This window comes from Arvicanthis niloticus, chromosome 22, assembly GCF_011762505.2.
Source record: "Arvicanthis niloticus isolate mArvNil1 chromosome 22, mArvNil1.pat.X, whole genome shotgun sequence".
Lineage (NCBI taxonomy): Eukaryota > Metazoa > Chordata > Mammalia > Rodentia > Muridae > Arvicanthis > Arvicanthis niloticus.
In genome coordinates, this window is record NC_133429.1 from 2,478,838 (window position 1) to 2,496,138 (window position 17,301).

At 54.9% G+C, this 17,301-nt stretch overlaps 1 protein-coding gene across 5 annotated transcripts; it reads right to left on the reverse strand.

The window, feature by feature from the left end:
- Positions 1 to 1,494: 1,494 nt before the first annotated feature.
- On the reverse strand, positions 1,495 to 16,247 carry Arhgap45 (Rho GTPase activating protein 45). Of its 5 annotated transcripts, none has more exons than XM_076919530.1 (23): positions 16,022 to 16,247; positions 14,881 to 15,205; positions 12,712 to 12,855; positions 12,506 to 12,590; positions 12,342 to 12,414; positions 12,074 to 12,140; positions 11,845 to 11,982; positions 11,686 to 11,750; positions 11,380 to 11,490; positions 11,212 to 11,292; positions 8,657 to 8,845; positions 8,047 to 8,184; positions 7,230 to 7,420; positions 7,020 to 7,144; positions 6,854 to 6,931; positions 6,659 to 6,763; positions 6,378 to 6,550; positions 5,854 to 6,042; positions 5,623 to 5,760; positions 4,466 to 4,692; positions 4,159 to 4,369; positions 3,285 to 3,372; positions 1,495 to 2,266 (listed from the first exon to the last, which is right to left on the reverse strand). In XM_076919530.1, the coding sequence occupies exons 1-23, from the start codon at positions 16,112 to 16,114 to the stop codon at positions 1,950 to 1,952; spliced, it is 3,351 nt and encodes a 1,116-aa protein (XP_076775645.1). In that variant the 5' UTR covers positions 16,115 to 16,247; the 3' UTR covers positions 1,495 to 1,949. The 5 variants fall into 5 exon arrangements, with proteins under 5 accessions (XP_076775645.1, XP_076775644.1, XP_076775648.1 ...); XM_076919529.1 differs by lacking the exon at positions 16,022 to 16,247 and adding an exon at positions 15,837 to 15,988; XM_076919533.1 differs by lacking the exons at positions 14,881 to 15,205; positions 16,022 to 16,247 and adding an exon at positions 13,498 to 14,774.
- Between the last annotated feature and the right edge of the window lie 1,054 nt (positions 16,248 to 17,301).

A 17,301-nucleotide genomic window follows, 5' to 3' on the forward strand; every position in this document is an offset into this window, starting at 1 on the left:
CATGTGTCCCAGGACCACCTTTGTGGGAGGATCAGGGTTGAGAAGGGCAGCAGGTACTAGTCACCCCTCCCGAGGCTGAACTACAAGAATAAAAAATAAAATAAAATGTAGTTTGTAAAGAAGAAACAAAACCCACAAAAAACTGGCATGGTGGTGACATGCTTTTGATCCTAGCACTCAGGAGGCAGAGATAGGCAATCTGTGAGTTGAAGGCCAGCCTGGTCTACAGAATGAGTTCCAGGACAGCCAAAGCTATGTAGAGAGACCCTGTCTCAAAAAGCCAAAAACTAAGAACAAATAAAATGTAGTTGGCAGACTGGGTGTATAGACAGCTGTCACCCCACACTTGGGCGCTGAACCTGGAGGTGCCGTGAATGAAGGTTAGCCTGGACTGAAGGCTAGTCCTCAAGACATTGAATACAAGGCCAGTAAGAGGGCGTAGCATGGAAAGGGGCTTGCTGCTAGCCTGACCACGTTTGAGCCTCAGGACCAACATGGTGGAAGGAGAGAACTGTAAGTTGTTCTCCGACCTCTCCATGCATGAGACAGTGTCTGTGTAGGAACAGCATACACTACAAATAATGAAAACAAGACCAGGAGATAGATACCCCTGCATCACACAGGCAGGCCATCACAGGAACCTGGAGCCCTGCTCAAACTCAAGAGCCTAAACTACTAAACCAGGAAATGAGTGCAAGTGCCTGGGCCCAGGACAAACCATGTGTGGAACCGTGGTTCATTCCCAGGACCACATCAACTGCCTTGGAGGGGCAAGCCTGTCGTCCCAACGCTCTGGAGGCAGGAGGATTGGTAGTTCAAGATCTTCTTTGAGCCTTTGAGCCGGGCGGTGGTGGCGCACGCCTTTAATCCCAGCACTTGGGAGGCAGAGGCAGGTGATTTCTGAGTTCGACGCCAGCCTGGTCTACAGAGTGAGTTCCAGGACAGCCAGGGCTACACAGAGAAACCCTGTCTCGAAAAACCAAAAAAAAAAAAAAAAAAAAAAAAAAGATCTTCTTTGGCCACACAGCAAGTTCGAGGCCAGACTCTGAAATTCTACCTCAAAAGGGAAAAAGTTTAAAAAAAAAAAAAAAAAAAGCCAACAAAATCCATCCAGCCTCTGGGCCACCTCCTGAGCCTTGGCTTGAACCAGACTCAGAAAAAGAACAAGCAAGATGGATTTAAAATGTAGGCCAGTCCCTGGAGAGCACTGGCTGCTATTGCACAGGACAAGTTCAGGACCTGAGCCCTTAGCTCATCTCTGCAGGCACCGCATGAACGTGACTCATAGGCAAAACACGAAACGTACAAAATACATTTTACACAGATGAGATGTGGTTGGGTGTTGTGGCACTTACCTTCATTCCACTGGGCAGGATGCTGAAGGAGGCAGATCCCTGCGAGTTCAAGGCCAGCCTGGTCTACATAAAGGGCTTTTGGACGGCCAGGGCTCCAAAACGAGACCCTGACTGAGAAGCGAAAGAACACAGTTGGGGCTGTGGCCCAATCGGTTAAGAGGTTTATTTCAAGCAAATGGGGGTTCGTGTGTAAAATTCCTCCACTGCTCCTTGGGAGAGACCCACTGTGTACCCCACCCGTCTGTCCACGTCCAGCCTCCTGCAAGATTTCTGAGGCCAGAGCCACCTCCAGCACCGCACACAGAAGCCAGGACTGTACCCAACACACAGCGTTCCAATGCTGCACCCACCACACAGCATTCCGATGCTGCACCCACTCGTGGGAGAGATGAGGGCATCATGGGAATCTGTGGCTGCACTCGCACAAGCACACAAAGGGGACCATTGACCATCTGAGTCCAGAGTACTCGCCAGGGGTCCCTGAGGTCCCTGAAGTTTCTTGGCATTTGTATGAAATCCCCCAAGTCAAGGGCCCATAGTGACCCCTAAGAGTGGCTGGCAGTGAGTTGATGGACCCCACCATCACCATCCAGCTCAGACGAACTGTGGCCTCCGCTGCCAACCGGTGCTACCTGTGATCTGCCCATCTCGGAGCCGCATGGCAGGCAGAGGGACCTGTGCTGTGTTGTTGGACTGGTTGGTGTTGAAGTGACACAGCCTCAGGCCCGGGGCTCCATCCTCACCCTCCAGCTGTTCCTCGCTGCCACTGTGGCTCTGGGGACCTTCCTCTAGGCCTGCCTCCGTCTGCTCCAGGAAACTAAGGCGGTGCAGAGCGCTGGCGTCCGAGGATGAAAGCGCGTCAGAAGCCTCTTCCAGCTCGGAGTCCGAGTCATTGGACGCCACGTGAGATTCTGGAGACGGGAGAAGGTGGCACAGAGAAAGGGATGAGGGGAGATGAAAGTGAAAACACACACACACTCACACACACTCATACATACACTCATACACACACATTCACACACACTCACACACACACACACACTCATACACATACACACACGTACATACATACACACACTCTCACACACACACCTACACACACACACACACACACACTCATACACATACACACACGTACATACATACACACACTCTCACACACACACCTACACACACACACACACATACTCCTACATACACACTCATACACATACACACACGTACATACACACACTCTCACACACACACCTACACACACACACACACACATACTCATACATACACACTCATACACATACACACACGTACATACATACACACACTCTCACACACACTCACATCTACACACACACACACTCATACATACACACTCACACACATACACACACGTACATACATACACACACTCTCACACCTACACACACTCACACACTCATACATACACTCATACACATACACACAAGTACATACATACACACACTCTCTCACACACACTCATACCTACACACACACACACGCACACACTCACACACACTCATACACATACGCTCACGTACATACATACACATACTCTCACACACACACACTCATATCTACACACTCACACACATACACACACACACACACATACATACACACACACACACACACAAAGACCCAAAGACAGGATAGAAATGAGTCCTGTGACCAAGACGAAGCCACCTGGGACTTCAACACTGACCCCAGCCCGTTCTTTCCCCTATGCTGACCCTGCCATGTGTCTACAGACACATGCCTGCCTTTCTGCTCTCTGTCCCCTCCCTAGAGTGGGTGGCCACTAACACAGTACAAGAAAAGTCAGTTCATGGAGAACAACCCTTCACGACAGTGACATGGCCTGACCTGACCAACCCAGGTCACTGGCCAGGGTCTGTGGGTCCCACTACTCACCTCGGCTTCCGTCCTCGGCATCCTCCTGCAGGGGAAAGACAACGCCCTCAGCAGTCTCCAGCTGGGCGCACTGGGTGGACACCCCCTCCTGGATTAGGAAATGGTGTGAGCTAGTTCCAGCATGACCCACCTCCACTTCCAGCCTTCATATGGTTAATCTTTAGTGTGTCTGGGTGTTTTGATTGCACAGGTGAGTACTGTGTGCCTGTGTGCATACTGTCTGCTCATGAAGTCAAAAGAGGGCATCAGATTCACCAAAACTAGTTATGGACAATTGGGAGCTGACTCATGAGAGTTGAGGAAAGAGCCCAGGTCGTCTGCAACAGCCACTGGTGCTTTGGAGTGCTGAGTGACAATCTCCAGCCCCTTCACCAACTTATTGGTGGGTTGGTTTTGAGACAGGGTTTCTCTGTGTAGCTCTGGCTGTCCTGGAACTCACTTTGTAGATCAGGCTGGCCTCAAACTCACAGAAAGAGATCTACCTGTGTCTGCCTCCTGAGAGCTGGGACTATAGGCATGGCCACCACAGAGCAGCTCAGAATTTTTTTTTTTTTTTTTTTTCAAGACAGGGTTTCTCTGTGTAGCCTGGGCTGTCCTGGAACTCACTCTGTAGACCAGGTTGGCCTCGAACTCAGAAATCCGCCTACCTCCTCCTCCCTCCTCCTTCCTCCTCCTCCCCTCACCTCCCTCCACCACTGGGATGAGAAGCCCACACAGCAACCTGGCTTATCGGTGCTGGGAACTGAACTGGAAGCCAGGGCTTCCTGTAGGTTACATCAGTGCTCTACCGCTAAAATGTATCCAGAACCGTCTGCACATATTTGTGTCACTTCCCCATGGCCTAAGGGGCTCCCACCCACCAACCCTCCCTTACCTGGCTGCCAAGTGCCTCCTCTGGCTCCTCCTCAAAGACCAGGCCATAGTGGACAATCAGAGTCTCGATAACACGGGCCTGGTGGGGGTAGTCCACCAGAGAAGAGAGGGACACGGTGGCGTCAGTGGGCCGAGGCCGCAGCAGTGTGGGCCCGAAAACGATGCCCAGGTTCCCAGGGGTCATCTTGTTATCCTGCTCCATTTCCACGATCCTGAGGAGGGGCAGAGATGGGTGTGGGTGGATGTGGCTCCAGGGACCCCCCACCCCCACCCCCGTGTCAGCTCTTGCACCAGTCAGGGACCCTCACTTTCGCAGGTGCCTCAGCAAGTATAAGAGTGTGGCCCGGTTTTCGGCTGGCAGGTCCCGCATGAGCTCACGTAGGCGGCCCACCATGGCCAAGGTGGCAGCCTCACTCTCGGACCCATCCTGCCGGCCCCGGCTCGCTGCCTTGGCTTCCGCCTCTGCCTTTAGGCTGTCCTTAGCTAGCCCCACCAGCTCATGGTAGAAGCGAAAAGAGATGAGGGGCTCCGGAAGCTGCACGGTGACACATTCGGAGAGAGGTCACAGGGCCTGGTCAGTAAAAGTGAGTACCTGACAAGCCCTGCCCCTTGCCAGACGCTGGTCAAGCTCACCACATTTTATTTTGTATTTATTATTATTATTATTATTATTATTATTATTATTATTATTTTTTTTTTTTTATTATTATTATTTTTTTTTTTTTTGGTGTTTCGAGACAGGGTTTCTCTTTGTAGCCCTGGCTGTCCTGGAACTCACTCTGTAGACCAGGCTGGCCTCGAACTCAGAAATCCGCCTGCCTCTGCCTCCCTACTGCTGGGATTAAAGGAGCTCACCACATTTTAGTCCACCCCGGCCTCAGACCTGCAAGGGGCTTCTCAATCTGCTTTAGCCACGCCTACCAGCGCCCCACTGTACTACCTAACACTTTCCAGTCCATCCAGTACCTGCCACCCCAGGGCCACCCACCTCTAGGCACGCCCACTAGCTCAGAACCTGCTTTTGGCTCCTGCCCAGCTCTGACCACGCCCATCGTGCTAGGGTCCCACCCACTGCAGAGTCTGGGTCCACCCCATCCCTTCCTCAGACCTTCACTAGTCCTAGCCACGCCTAGTGGCTGGTCCAGCCTAGCTTTAGCTCCACCAATACAGAGTAACTCAAGCACATCACCATGACCCTCCTCAGGCTCCTGACAAATAGGCCTCCGTAGCCACACCCACCCAACTCTTGCCACGCCCATTAGCATAGAATGTGACCCTCTGCCATCTGCAATACCACCCAACCTGTCCTCATGCACACACCTGCCCCCAACTCATCTCTAGCAAGCTCACAGTAGGGCCTCATCCACTGTAGCCTCTGACTCCTCCCACCATGACAATGCCCCGCCCCTGCACCACCCTGGCCACATCCTTCCCACAGACGCGGGTCCATTCAGGTCGGCCTCACCTGCCGCAGGTATAGCTTCAGGACGTTGCTGATGTCGTGGGGCGAGGCCTGTGACAACTCCACCAGCTCTTTGCCATTCTCAAAGGCCTGGCACAGCTTCTCCACACGCGTTTTCACGCCGTTGACCCGGTATATCCCCTGGGGAGCCAACAATCACCCTCGAGCTTAGACTTGCACCAGCTCCAGGGCCTCTGGGTTCTCCACTGAAGCCCTCCTGTCCCAGGACCTCACCTTGGTATGCAGTGCCCGCCGCTCAATCTCACAGACACACTTTTTGACAATAAAGGGCACCCCATCAGGGGTACTGCCGGCTGCCTGGCTGAAGTCTTGTCCAAACAGCTGCAGGCGGCCCTGAAGCTTCTTGTGGCCACACTGGATGGCCAGGGTCTCCAAACACTTTTTGTGACAAGCCAGACAGCACTGAGAGATGATAAAATGTCACTTTTCCAGACATGTACTGTAAACACCAGGCCCCACTTCCACAATCTCAGGATCTTTGTCCTGGAGGACCCTGCACCTAGAGCACCTCGTCAGACTAAAACCTGCCCTGCCCTTCACAGGCCATTTCCATCTCTCTGAGACACTGTCTCATGTAGCCCAGGTTGGCTCATCTTGCTCTGTAGCCAAGGATGACTCTGAAATCCTGACACTGGAAGCAGAACCTAGAGGTTTGCACTTGCACTGCCAGCCCCGATCTATCCATTGGGCCTCAGTCACTTGATGACACCCAGGCCCAGGGCTCAGGGTACACACACCTCTTCACACTCGGCTCCTTGGAAGTACACATAGCTGTTACACTCTCTACACTTGGCCGGCGTGCGCAGCTTGCGAAGTCGGTGTGTGCGGGCTGCCTTGGACAATCCCACATGGCGGAAGGGTCCACTGGGCATGGCCACAGGTAACTCGGGGTCCATGCCATTGAGGTCAGCTGCAGACAGGGCGAAAAACCAGTGTCACCGAGACAGCTGGAGGCCAGTTGGATAAATCAAGTTTAAATTCCTTCCATCATCATTGGGGTTCACTGAGGGCCCCTCACCTGAATCAAAGGCCGAAGCTACCAAGCCGGCTTCCTGATCTACTAGCTCCTCACTGGATGACATGGTCCCACTGGACGATGTTCGATCGAACTTCTTCAAGTCCCCTAAATAGAAAATAGGGTTCTGAAACACTGGAGCCAGGCTGGCCCTGCCTGGGACTCCCCTGTGTGAGACGCACCCAGGTGCTACTTCACCTGAGCTGGCGTCCAGGACGACTTCGGTGTCTGAGATGGAGATGGGCCAGGACTTATGTACCTGGTGACCTCGTCCCCCTGTAGGATAAGAGAGGGATGAAGAAAGCCTGTCCCCCAGCGGGAGGCAGTGGTCATCAGAATGCTCTGTGTGCTTGCACACGCTCACCCCTGTGGTCCTTGTTAGGAGCCCCCTCAGAGGTGTCACCTTCCTCGGGGGGACTGCCAGCAGCTTCGGGTCCTGAAGCATCTCCAGGGTTGAAGCTGCCCTTCCGTGTACGCATGATTGGGGACCTGGTGGTAGGTGTCAGTAAGAGGTCCCCTCAGGTCTACCACCCACACTCCCACTGAAGCATGTGGCTGCACAGGGCGAAGGTACCAGGCGCTGGTGGAGACATAAGGCTCAAAGTCGTAGCGCACGTCGGGCTCCTCGCCCCGCTGCAGCTGACGCACGTGAGATGCGTACTGTTGGCCAGGGTCATAGAGTTTGCTGCTCTCGCACAGCATTTGGAAGTTCACCGGCAGCGGCGCCGTCTGCATGTGCATCAGCTGGTAGTAGGAGATGGTGGCCTGGAGAAGATGGGCTATTCAAGGGCTGGGCCACGCCCATAGCCACGCCCCACATCAAGTCCCTCCCACAGTCCAGCACCCGGTCCCAATAGTTCTGCCTCTATAGTGCTCCACCCAAAACCACACCCATTGTATAACACCCACCAGACCCTCCTCCTGTCTTCTGCCCAAACCCTCTACCTTGAGTTCACTAGACAAGGGCCCTCCCAGGGCACTTTGCCTATTGCCCCAATCAATCTACTAAGCCACACCCTTCAACTTCCAAAGAACTAACACCCAGGTCCTGCACTCTGCCCAAAGCCCATCTCTGCTTCTTCAAACCCTGCTCCTTGCACAGCTTGCCCTGTCTAGGCCTTCAATCCCAGGACACCCTCCCGTGGCCACCATACCCTTGCTGGGACCCTGCTGCATTATACAGCTTGTAACAGTCCAGACCAGTCCCTCCCTGTGACCTCTGCCGCTGTGAAAGGGTCTTACCTTGCCCCGCTCCATCTACCCACTGTTCTATGCCACTAGAATCACCGTGCCATACCATACCCTGCCCTTGCCCTGCCCACGTTATACACCAAATCCCGCTCACTGCCCCCATCTCCCCAAGTTCAGCCCACCCAGTGCCCATCACACACCGACTTAATGGTCTGGTCACTCTGTCTGATGACCTCCTGGATCTGCCGCAGCGCAGTCACCTTTGTGTCCTCCAGCTCCTGCTTCTGTGTCTTTGCATCTGCTACGCATGTGCGGTAAGTGGCCATGGCCTCCTCAGCCTGAAGGATTGGTTAGGGGCAAGGGTCAGTTGAGGGTATTGACACAGAAATCTAGGTGGGCAGAACTGTCACCACAATAACTGGAAACCATGAGGGACAGCCTGGGAAATTTAGGGAGACTGTCTCTAGATAAAATATAAGAGGTGGGCTAAGGGGAAGGCTCAGGAGTGGAGCCTCGCCTAGAAGTCCCCAGTGAGGGGCTGGGGGTGTGGTTAGGGTGGGGCCCCGCCTAGAATCCCCCAATGAAGGGCTGGGGGTGTGGTCAGGGTGGAGCACTTGTCCTTATGTTGCATGGGGAAAGGCCTAGAGATCCATTCTCAGTACAGCCAAAAATAAATAAAGAAATAGCAAAGAGGGAGCTGGGCATAGGTAGTGGAGGTGACATAGGCCTGGAGGTGACAACTACAAGCATGTCCCTTGGAGAGGAACCTCTCTTTTCCAGGACTCCTCCGGGCTACTCCAGCTAATGCACCTTGTTTTTGGCCTCTTCCTCCAGCCTCCGCCTCTTGTCCAGGGCCTTAGAGGCTGCAGTCCCTGCTCCTGGCCCCGTGCCCTGTTGTTCCTCCTCAGCTTTGGCCACCTGGAGCCGGGCCTTGTCATGGTCTTCACAGCGTTGTTTGTAGCCCTGTTTGGCCTTGCGCAGGTTGGTCTCTGCCTCTTGCTGTGAGAGAGGGTCCAGCCTGTGCCTTACCCTGGCTCTGCCCTCCCTCCCTCCCTCCTCACCAGCAAGGAGCTCACATTCCCAGCCAGCCAGCAGGGGACCACTGACAGCAGAACTTGGGAGCTTGTGCAGTGACCCCACTGGGAAACTGAGGCAAGACTCAGAGCTGAACAAAACACAAACTGAAGCACATCTCCCCACTCCAGGTCTCAGGAAGTTTCACTTCCTGTCTTACAGATGAAAACACAGAGCCGCCCAGGCAGGAAGCCTAGCACCCTGGGGTGACAGGAAGCACTGAGTCACAAACTAACGGGTCTGGGTGTGGGGAGCCCACACTCCACAATCTGAAAGTCAGAAACCTGCTAGGGACTCTAGATATGACTCCTGGGTCTCAGAAGGCTCACATTAAGCCTGGATTCACTCTCAAACTAAAAAAAGAAATAAATAAATCTCAAGCCAGGCAGTGATGCACGCACACCTTTAATCCCAGCACTCGGAAATCAGAGGCAAGAGGATCTCTGTGAGTTCAAGGCCAGCCTGGTCTACAGAGCAAGTTTCAGGACAGCCAAGGATACATAGAGGCACTGCCCCAAAAAACCCAAAATACAAATAGATCGATAGATAGATAGATAGACAGACAGACAGACAGACCAAACAAAAATAGCAAAAGCCTCATAGCAAAGCAAGCCGCTGCTGCTAAGATGGCCAGCACAGTGGTTCTCAACCTGTGGGTCACGACCCCTTCGGGTCCGAGAGCTCCTGTTCAGATATTCACATCATGATCCATAACAGTAGCAAAATTAGTTATGAAGCAACAACAAAAAGAATTTTATGGTTGTGGTCACCACAACATGAGGAAGTGTATTATAGGGCCGCAGGATTAGGAAGGCTGAGAACCACTGTCTTAGCAAGTAAAGGCCCAAGCCTAAGACCCTCAATCCAATCCCGGGACACACTTTGTGGAAGGAGAGAACTCACAGCCACAAGTCCATTGATCCAGATCATTCCCCACCCACCCCAGTAACAAACTCTCACTCTCTCTCTCTCTCTCTCTCTCTCTCTCTCTCTTTCTCTCTCTCTCTCTCTCTCCTTTTGAGACAGGGTCTTCCCAGCACTTGGGAGGCAGAGGCAGATGGCTTTCTGAGTTCGAGGCCAGCCTGGTCTACAGAGTGAGTTCCAGGACAGCCAGGACTACACAGAGAAACCCTGTCTCGAAAAAACAAAGAAAGAGAGAGAGAGAGAGAGAGACAGAGAGAGAGAGAGACAGAGACAGAGACAGAGACAGAGACAGGGACAGAGACAGAGACAGAGACAGAGACAGACAGGGTCTTTCTACACAGCTGTCCTAAACTCACTCTGTAACCCAGGCTAGCCTTGAATTCCCAGAGATCTGCCTGCCTCTGCCTCCCAGCGTCAAAATTAAACTCATTCCTACCAGCCTGTCCTGATAGCTTTTTTAAAAATTGTCAAATTATTACAATTAAAATATCAAACGACAACATTTGGGTGAGGGGTTGCCAGCAGGATTGCAGTTTGTGTTCCACAATATGTACAGAGCTCTGGGCAAGCAATCCAATGTCATGTCATCCATTTTAAGCAAAGGATACAGACAAAGATGAGTCACAGAAGCTGAGAATAGGAGCTCTTGCTGGGAGGGAAGCAGGGCACACACCCCCAACTACCCATTCATTTTGGAACCCCAATCAGAGATGGGGGGGGGCACGGGCTTCTTACTGCAATGCTAAACACCATCTCTGTCTGTGTGCACATGCGTGTGCAAGGCAGAGGTGGAGGGCTGGGACCTGGTCCTTTCAGTTTGGAGGCAAGGTCTCACTATGCAGCTCTGACTGCACTGAGACAGACAGAGAGCCTCCTGCCTCTGCCTCCCAAGCGCTCGGATTAAAGGCAGGCACCACTACCACCCATCCCTCAGCTTCTTTTCTGAGACAGGTGGCCCAGTGAACCCAGAATCAGTTAGGCTTTCTGGCCAGCTAGCCCAGAGAAGCACTCATCCCACCCGTGTTGGGTGCTGGGGTTACAGATTCGGGATGCCACTCCTGGTTTTATGGGAATGCTGGCCACGTGGCTCAGGGCCCCATGTTCTCCTGACAGGTGCTTTACCCACTGAGGTATGTCCCCCAGGCCATGCACATGCCTTTAAATAGCCCAAAAGAAAAATGGGGTGAGTGGCGTACATGGAGTGTGCACCAAGGCTGAGACTGCACTCAGTTTCTCTCCGAATTTCTGAACACCTGACAGTGTGTGGGCACCCTGCGGAGGCCGGAGCGTCTGGCAAGACTGCTCTTTGCAAGCGCGGGGAACCTGCACCGACGCAGGGGGCACTGGCCCCACCCCGGCTGCCCTACCAGCTTCCTCTGTGCGCGATGCCAAGATTCTTTGATCTCCTTCCTGCGTCTCTCGTGCTCCAACCGCCGCAGGGTCAGGGGCTAAGGGAGGCAGGGATGGACCATGAGGGCCAAGCTGGTGGGTGGCATTCCCCAGCCGGCAGCCACCTCACCTCCGGTGCAGCCCACCTGCATGAAGGTCTGAGTCTGCAGTGTGCCCGCTGCCTGCACCATGCCGTGCCCAAACTCCAGATCTTGTTCCAGGGCCAGTGAGTAGATGGACAAGAGAGGCATGTGGGGCTGTGGGGTGGGATGGCTGGTCACAAGGACGAAGACCGAGGTGTCCTAGCACCCCTGAGCCCTTGTTCCTGCAGCCGCTCTTAGCAGCAGGCAGTCACATCATCCAACAGGAGCTCTCGGGAGGACCGGGAGGGAGCGGCCACACCTGTGGAGCACCTATCATCCCTCTGTTCACACCTGTTTCGCCCAACCCACCTCATGCGTGACACTCTGTCTGCAGTTATGGACAACCTTCTGTAGACCTTTGGCGAATTCCATTTCTATCAGAGAATGGGGTGCAGAGTGAGGCTTCGGAAATGGCCTTCCCTAAGACCTCCCCAAACCCCGCCCCCGCTCCGGTGTCTCATCTCTCACCCAGGGTGGTCCTCTTCTCCAGGTAGCTGATGAGGTCCTTCATGTACCTGGCCATGTCTTTTGCATACTGCAGTGCGGCATCCACGCCCCCCTCGCAGCGCTGCAGAAGCATGTCCACCTCCTCCGGGGGCAGGCAACCTTCGGGGGCCAGTGGTAAGTCCTGATGTCCACTCTCTCAGGGCCCCTGCCACCTCCTGCCTACCCTGCCCCGCACCGCAGAGACACTTACCTTCTTCACATTCCTCCACGCTGTGTGGGAGCCCCTCGTTGCCGGCCCCATAAAGGTTCTCCATGGACTGTGTGAGGGATAACATTCTGTTCAGGCTGCACCTCTGCCCTGCCCCTTCTTAGCTTGAATACCCTCTATGGCTCTTCACAGATGGCCACATAGCCCAGGAGATAGAGTCAAACAGTTGAGAGCAGGTGCCCACCCCGTGGGAGATGGCCACTCCCTCCCACAAACACCTTGACCCAGATGCCACCGGCTGGCTGTTCACCTGGCTGGGGTCCCCAGGAGGCACGGCCAGGAGAGTACTGCTGTCCACTTCACCCAAAAGGAGCTCTGACACACTGCAAGGCCGGGGGGGGGGGGGTCATTCCGGAGGTCCACATTGGCCTCTTCCCCAACTCCACTCTGCCCCTCCACAGGCCCAGCGCTCACGTGCAGCTGAAGGACACAGCAATGGTCTCCAGAGCCTTCTCAAACTCCCTCTTATCTGATTCATTGTTGCATTCGTAGTGAAAGGCTGAGAGGCAGGTGAGGCGGGAGTGTGTTTGTCAAATTCCTGCACATCCTTCAAAACCCCACTGCAGACAGATATCCCCCTCTTCTGGGAAACCTTCCACAGTGGATCTCACTGGACTAACCTTTGACCTTGGCAATGAGTGTCCCAGCGGCTGTGAGTGTCTCCACGGTGTTCAGGAGTGGGTATCTGGAGATGACCTGACGCATGACTCGCAGAGCTTCACCCAAGCACTCATGGGCCAGTGGCCGGCGGGCTTCAAGGAGGTCTGCAGGGCAGAGTTAGCATGGGTGAGAAGGAAGAGGCTGGCCCCAGCCTTTCCAGCTTCCCAGAGGTCAGATGGGGAAACCGAGGCAGGGTTGGATGGGTTTCTCCCAAGCAAATCCATTAACTTTACTCTCTCCTGGACTTACACCAGGAGGGAGGAAGCGTCACTACCCACTGGTCCTGCAGATGTGGACAGTGAGGGGAAGCCACTTATTAGTGGACATGCAGCTTTCCTTGGGAGGACTCTGCCAGGCTTTGTACCTTCACATCTCAGCAATAGGGAGCCATGGGACGCATCGGTGCCAGGAGGACGGCAGTCCGATCTAGATGCTGAACGAGACTTAACAGTGTCCCTGTGCAGTTCGGACCAGCCTCCTGCCTCTACCTCCGGAACGCTAGGATGTCACACCACAAGCCCACATCTGGGAGGCTGACTTGGCTCCAGGAATCCCCGAATGCTGTCTGGGAAGCCGCACCCCCTCTTGGAGCATTCCCGGCGTGTACCCTTTGGGCACGGGGGTTCCTGCAGCCCCTCACACGGGCCACCTCAAGGCGTGATGATACCCAGGATGCAGCCAAGAGGAGTGCAGCGCCCCTGCAAAGGCCCTGAGCAGGCCCCGTGTATCCTGCGCTGTCCTCTCACCTTGGGCCCGAGTCTGGCAGTGCTGGGGGTCGTTCAGCGCTGGACGCAGCGTCCCACAGACACACATGGCTCAGGGATGTATGGAAGGACGGAACGCTAGTACATGATTAAGGAACTGGGGTCCTCAGTGCCTGGGATTTCTTAGCGGGAAAGCCAACAGCCAAACCGGCTTAGGCTTAGGCCGGTCATTAGACCCCGCCCCTCTCTGGGAACCCCCTGTCTCCCCCGCCCCCCAGGGTTGTTCAGAGGTAACCTGTTCTAACCTCAGAGGAGGAATTTGACTGGGTGTGAGGGTGGGGTCTTCGGGTAAACTGAGGCTGGGAGTTGGACGCTCAGGGCAGGAGAAGGCTGCAGAGAAAGGACCTCGAGGGCCCTGTGCCCGCCCCCAGCTGTAGCCTTAAATGCACTGGACTCTAGGAACTCCGTTCTTGTCCTGTTTAGAAAAACCCAGGCCCAGAGGCTGGTGCACCAAGAGTGCTGGCCAATGCCTATACAGGCTTGGGGGGGGGGGGGTTTGTCACAGTTAGCAGATGACCCTGCACACGCAGATCAGGCTTCCAAGGATGCCTGGGTAAAGAAAGGCTGGAGATTAAGGTTTCCTCAGAAAAGCAGAGTCAGCCTCCGTCAGGGAAACCAGATAAGCCCAGGGAGTGGCCTGTACAGGCTCCTGGGAGAGGCAGGGCCCAGGCCTTCATCTCCCTGTATCTCCTGTATCTGTGGGATGGGGTGGCTGAGAGGATTGGAACTGCACGCTGGGCACAGCTCTGACATATGGTTTCCGGGGACCAGCGGGGGTGGGGTGGAGGGTGGGGGGCTGAAGCTGGTGCCCAACCCATCTCGCTGAGCTGCCAGAGACAAACAGGAAGGAGGTGAAAAATAACTCTGGAGGAAACAGACTGAGCCATCAGCGACCGACCGCGTGCAGGAGAAAACGGAACCAATATGCCTCAGGCCACTCACTTCCAGTGCCTCCCCTGTGTCCTCTGTTTTAACACCTTCTGTGTTCCCCAGTACCCCCAGTACTGCAGCTAGGGTCCTTCAGCCTCTGCAGACATCTGTCCTCATAATACCCCTTAGATACAACTTTAATTTCTATGTATCTGAGCAAATGCCTAAGACATTCCCCCCTCTGTAGGGCAGAGCATGTCAGCAAACTCCTACACATCCTTCAGAACCTTAGTTGACACGTGCACTTCTTTGCATCCTATCTGAAGCCTCCTCGTGTCCCTGTGTCCCTTTTATTTTTCTCCTTCTCTCTAGCTTTCTTTCTGAGTCAGGGTCTCACTGTAATTCTGGCTGCCCTGGAGCTCACAGATGAGAGGCTTGCCCCACCGCCCAGACCTCCCGCTCCTGTTGGAGACTGTGGCTCTGGGAGATCCTCACCATCCCGCAGCACAAACTCTTTGAGCTTCTCCAAGCCCTCAGCAAAGCGGGCCACGTCGGCCAGCAGGGTTGAGATGTCTTCTACCCCATCAGGGAAAGATCCCTCAATGGGTAGCTCTGCAGGACTGGCGGCAGAAAGGGGGCTTCGGTACCCACGGCCTAAGGTCCAGGTGGCATTGCCTGAGAGTGGGAAGCCCGCCGCACTGGCATGGCGGCTCAGGCTGGTGGGTCTTTTGAGTGTTCCTGTGCCTTTGGCCACCGTGGACAGGGACGTGGCTGGTGGCTCCAGGCCAGGAGCTTCTGTACAGTCCTTCCGGGGCAGCTCCTAGGACGGTGTAGGGAAGATGAGTCAAGGCAATCCTCCATCCCAGACACTGCCTCAGTTTTCCCAGAAAGTCCTCACGGGGGTCAGAGGTCAGGGGCAGAGAATTGTAAGCCCCCCCCACCCCACCTGTTACCCAACATCCTCCTGTCTTTAGCTTTCACAAACAACCGTCCCTGCCCAAACCACAGCCAGAGGCGGGGCCTGTGGGCCACAGGAGGGAGGGGGCACCCCACTTCCTGGTGGGGGTGGGGAGGACACTCATGGGTCTCTAGCCCTCTAGCCACCCAGACACCTCCACGGGTGTCCACTTTCTAAAAAATATGAATAACTTCTGTGACCTGAGGGCATCATCAGGCTCCTGGATCCCAGGACACCCCAGACCTAGTAGAGATACCCCTAAACTTCATAAATTCCCAAAAACTCAGCAGGCAGCCACAGGTCCTGGAGAAACTCAGAGACAACCTCCCCTCAATCTGCCCTGTACACCTGCACCCCAGTTCAACACCATTTCCCCATTAGTTTTCAGAACTCTGAAATTGCCCAAACCACATTTTACAGTCTAGTCACTAGACTCCGGTACCAGGTCTACCCACTACCTCCACTGGCACATGACGGGGACATCCCTTCATACCGTAAGGCAGACTCCCAGGGTCAGGCCGCTCCTTGTCGCCGGCCATCCTGCCTGCTGGGGACTATAGCTGGCCCGGGTCCCCCACCATGGGCCCAGCATCGTGCTGTAATTGCGTCCTGTGCCCATCAGTGGCCACAGGCTGTGGGTGTCATCCTAGGTCCCCACCCGCTCTGTGCCCCACTCACCCCTGAGGAGGACTGAGGGTTGGGGCTCCCCGCGCGGTTCTTTTTGGAAATAGAGGGAGTTTTCATAAGTTCTCGCTTCTTCCGAGAGAACATGGTGGAGCCAGCCCCAGTGGCTCTAGGTGAGGATAGGCAGGCGGTGGGGGGGGGCGTTGGGGGTGGTCTCAGTCCTGCAGAGTCTGGTGCTGGCTGTCTCTGGACCACATTGCTCAGGGCCACCCCCTCCCCAGCTGTCAGACCCACGTGACGGGCTTGGCACTCATTGGTGCATAAGTCCCCTACACAGGAAAAGGCCCCCAGCAGAGGGAGGGAGGGAGGTGACACCACAGATCCGCCCCCAGTGTGACTGTCCCGGTGTCAGAGTGTCAGCTCTTATAGGACTCTGCACACCAACTCTGACACGGGTTCCCCACAGCAGGCCACCTTCCACTTGCAGTCTGTGTCCTGAGGCTGTGTGGCCTCCTGACTTAGGCATTAGCTGACCCACACTGGGACATACCGTACGGTCAAAAAAGGCAGTTGTCATATGTATACTGAGATGCAAGACTGAGGAGGCTGGGCAATGGAGGATCACACACAAATCGAACAGACGCCTCCTGACTCCCTCACCACACATAGGTGACCCCCATTTCCTATAGACCCCAGCCCTGCAATCTACTGGAGACCACAGGACCTGAAGGTCCAATCCTGCAACCCAGGCGCTCCACTGCCCTGCTGGCCTCCAGTTGGTCCTGTTCCCCCTCTGCCTTCCACATCCCAGCTCCGAGCCTCAGGACACATGGATGACACCCAGAAGTCCTATCTGATTTACACACCCTGTCCCTAAACCATCCCAAGCCCCACTGACCTCAGACACACTGGGTGGCTCTCCAGAACACAGCCCAGAAAGGCCGCAGCCTGTGGGGCCTAGGCCCACTCTCCAAGCTCTGGGCCAACCACAAACCCAGCCAAGGAGCCCCTTAAGGGTCCCGTGGCTCCCACTCATAGTTGGATGGCTGGGGGTGGGTTTGGGAGGTTGTCTCAGGATGAAGACTGGCTGGCTCTGGAGTGGGCTTCTGGTCTGGCCAGGAAAGTACCAGGGTCCTCTACACTGTCCGGAACATTCCACAAGCCTGACCTCACCTCCACTTCACAGTCAGAAACACTCACAAGCCCCACCCTTGGGTATCAGACCCACATAGGTACACGCAGATCAGGATACCTGTGACTGGGAGTGTCCACATCGCAGGCACTGCCTGGCTGTCACAGCAGCCATCACCTCTGTGACCACAGACACACGCACA

What these genes read in the sequence shown, in the direction of transcription:
- Arhgap45 (XM_076919529.1), bottom strand. Translation starts at nt 15,962, where the DNA reads ATGGGCACAGGACGCAATTACAGCACGATGCTGGGCCCATGGTGGGGG. An exon ending in CCCTGGGAGTCTGCCTTACG is followed by an intron (nt 15,206 to 15,836) that starts GTATGAAGGGAT and finishes ACACCGTCCTAG; the next exon opens with GAGCTGCCCCGGAAGGACTG. An exon ending in GACAGAGTGTCACGCATGAG is followed by an intron (nt 11,491 to 11,685) that starts GTGGGTTGGGCG and finishes CCCACCCCACAG; the next exon opens with CCCCACATGCCTCTCTTGTC.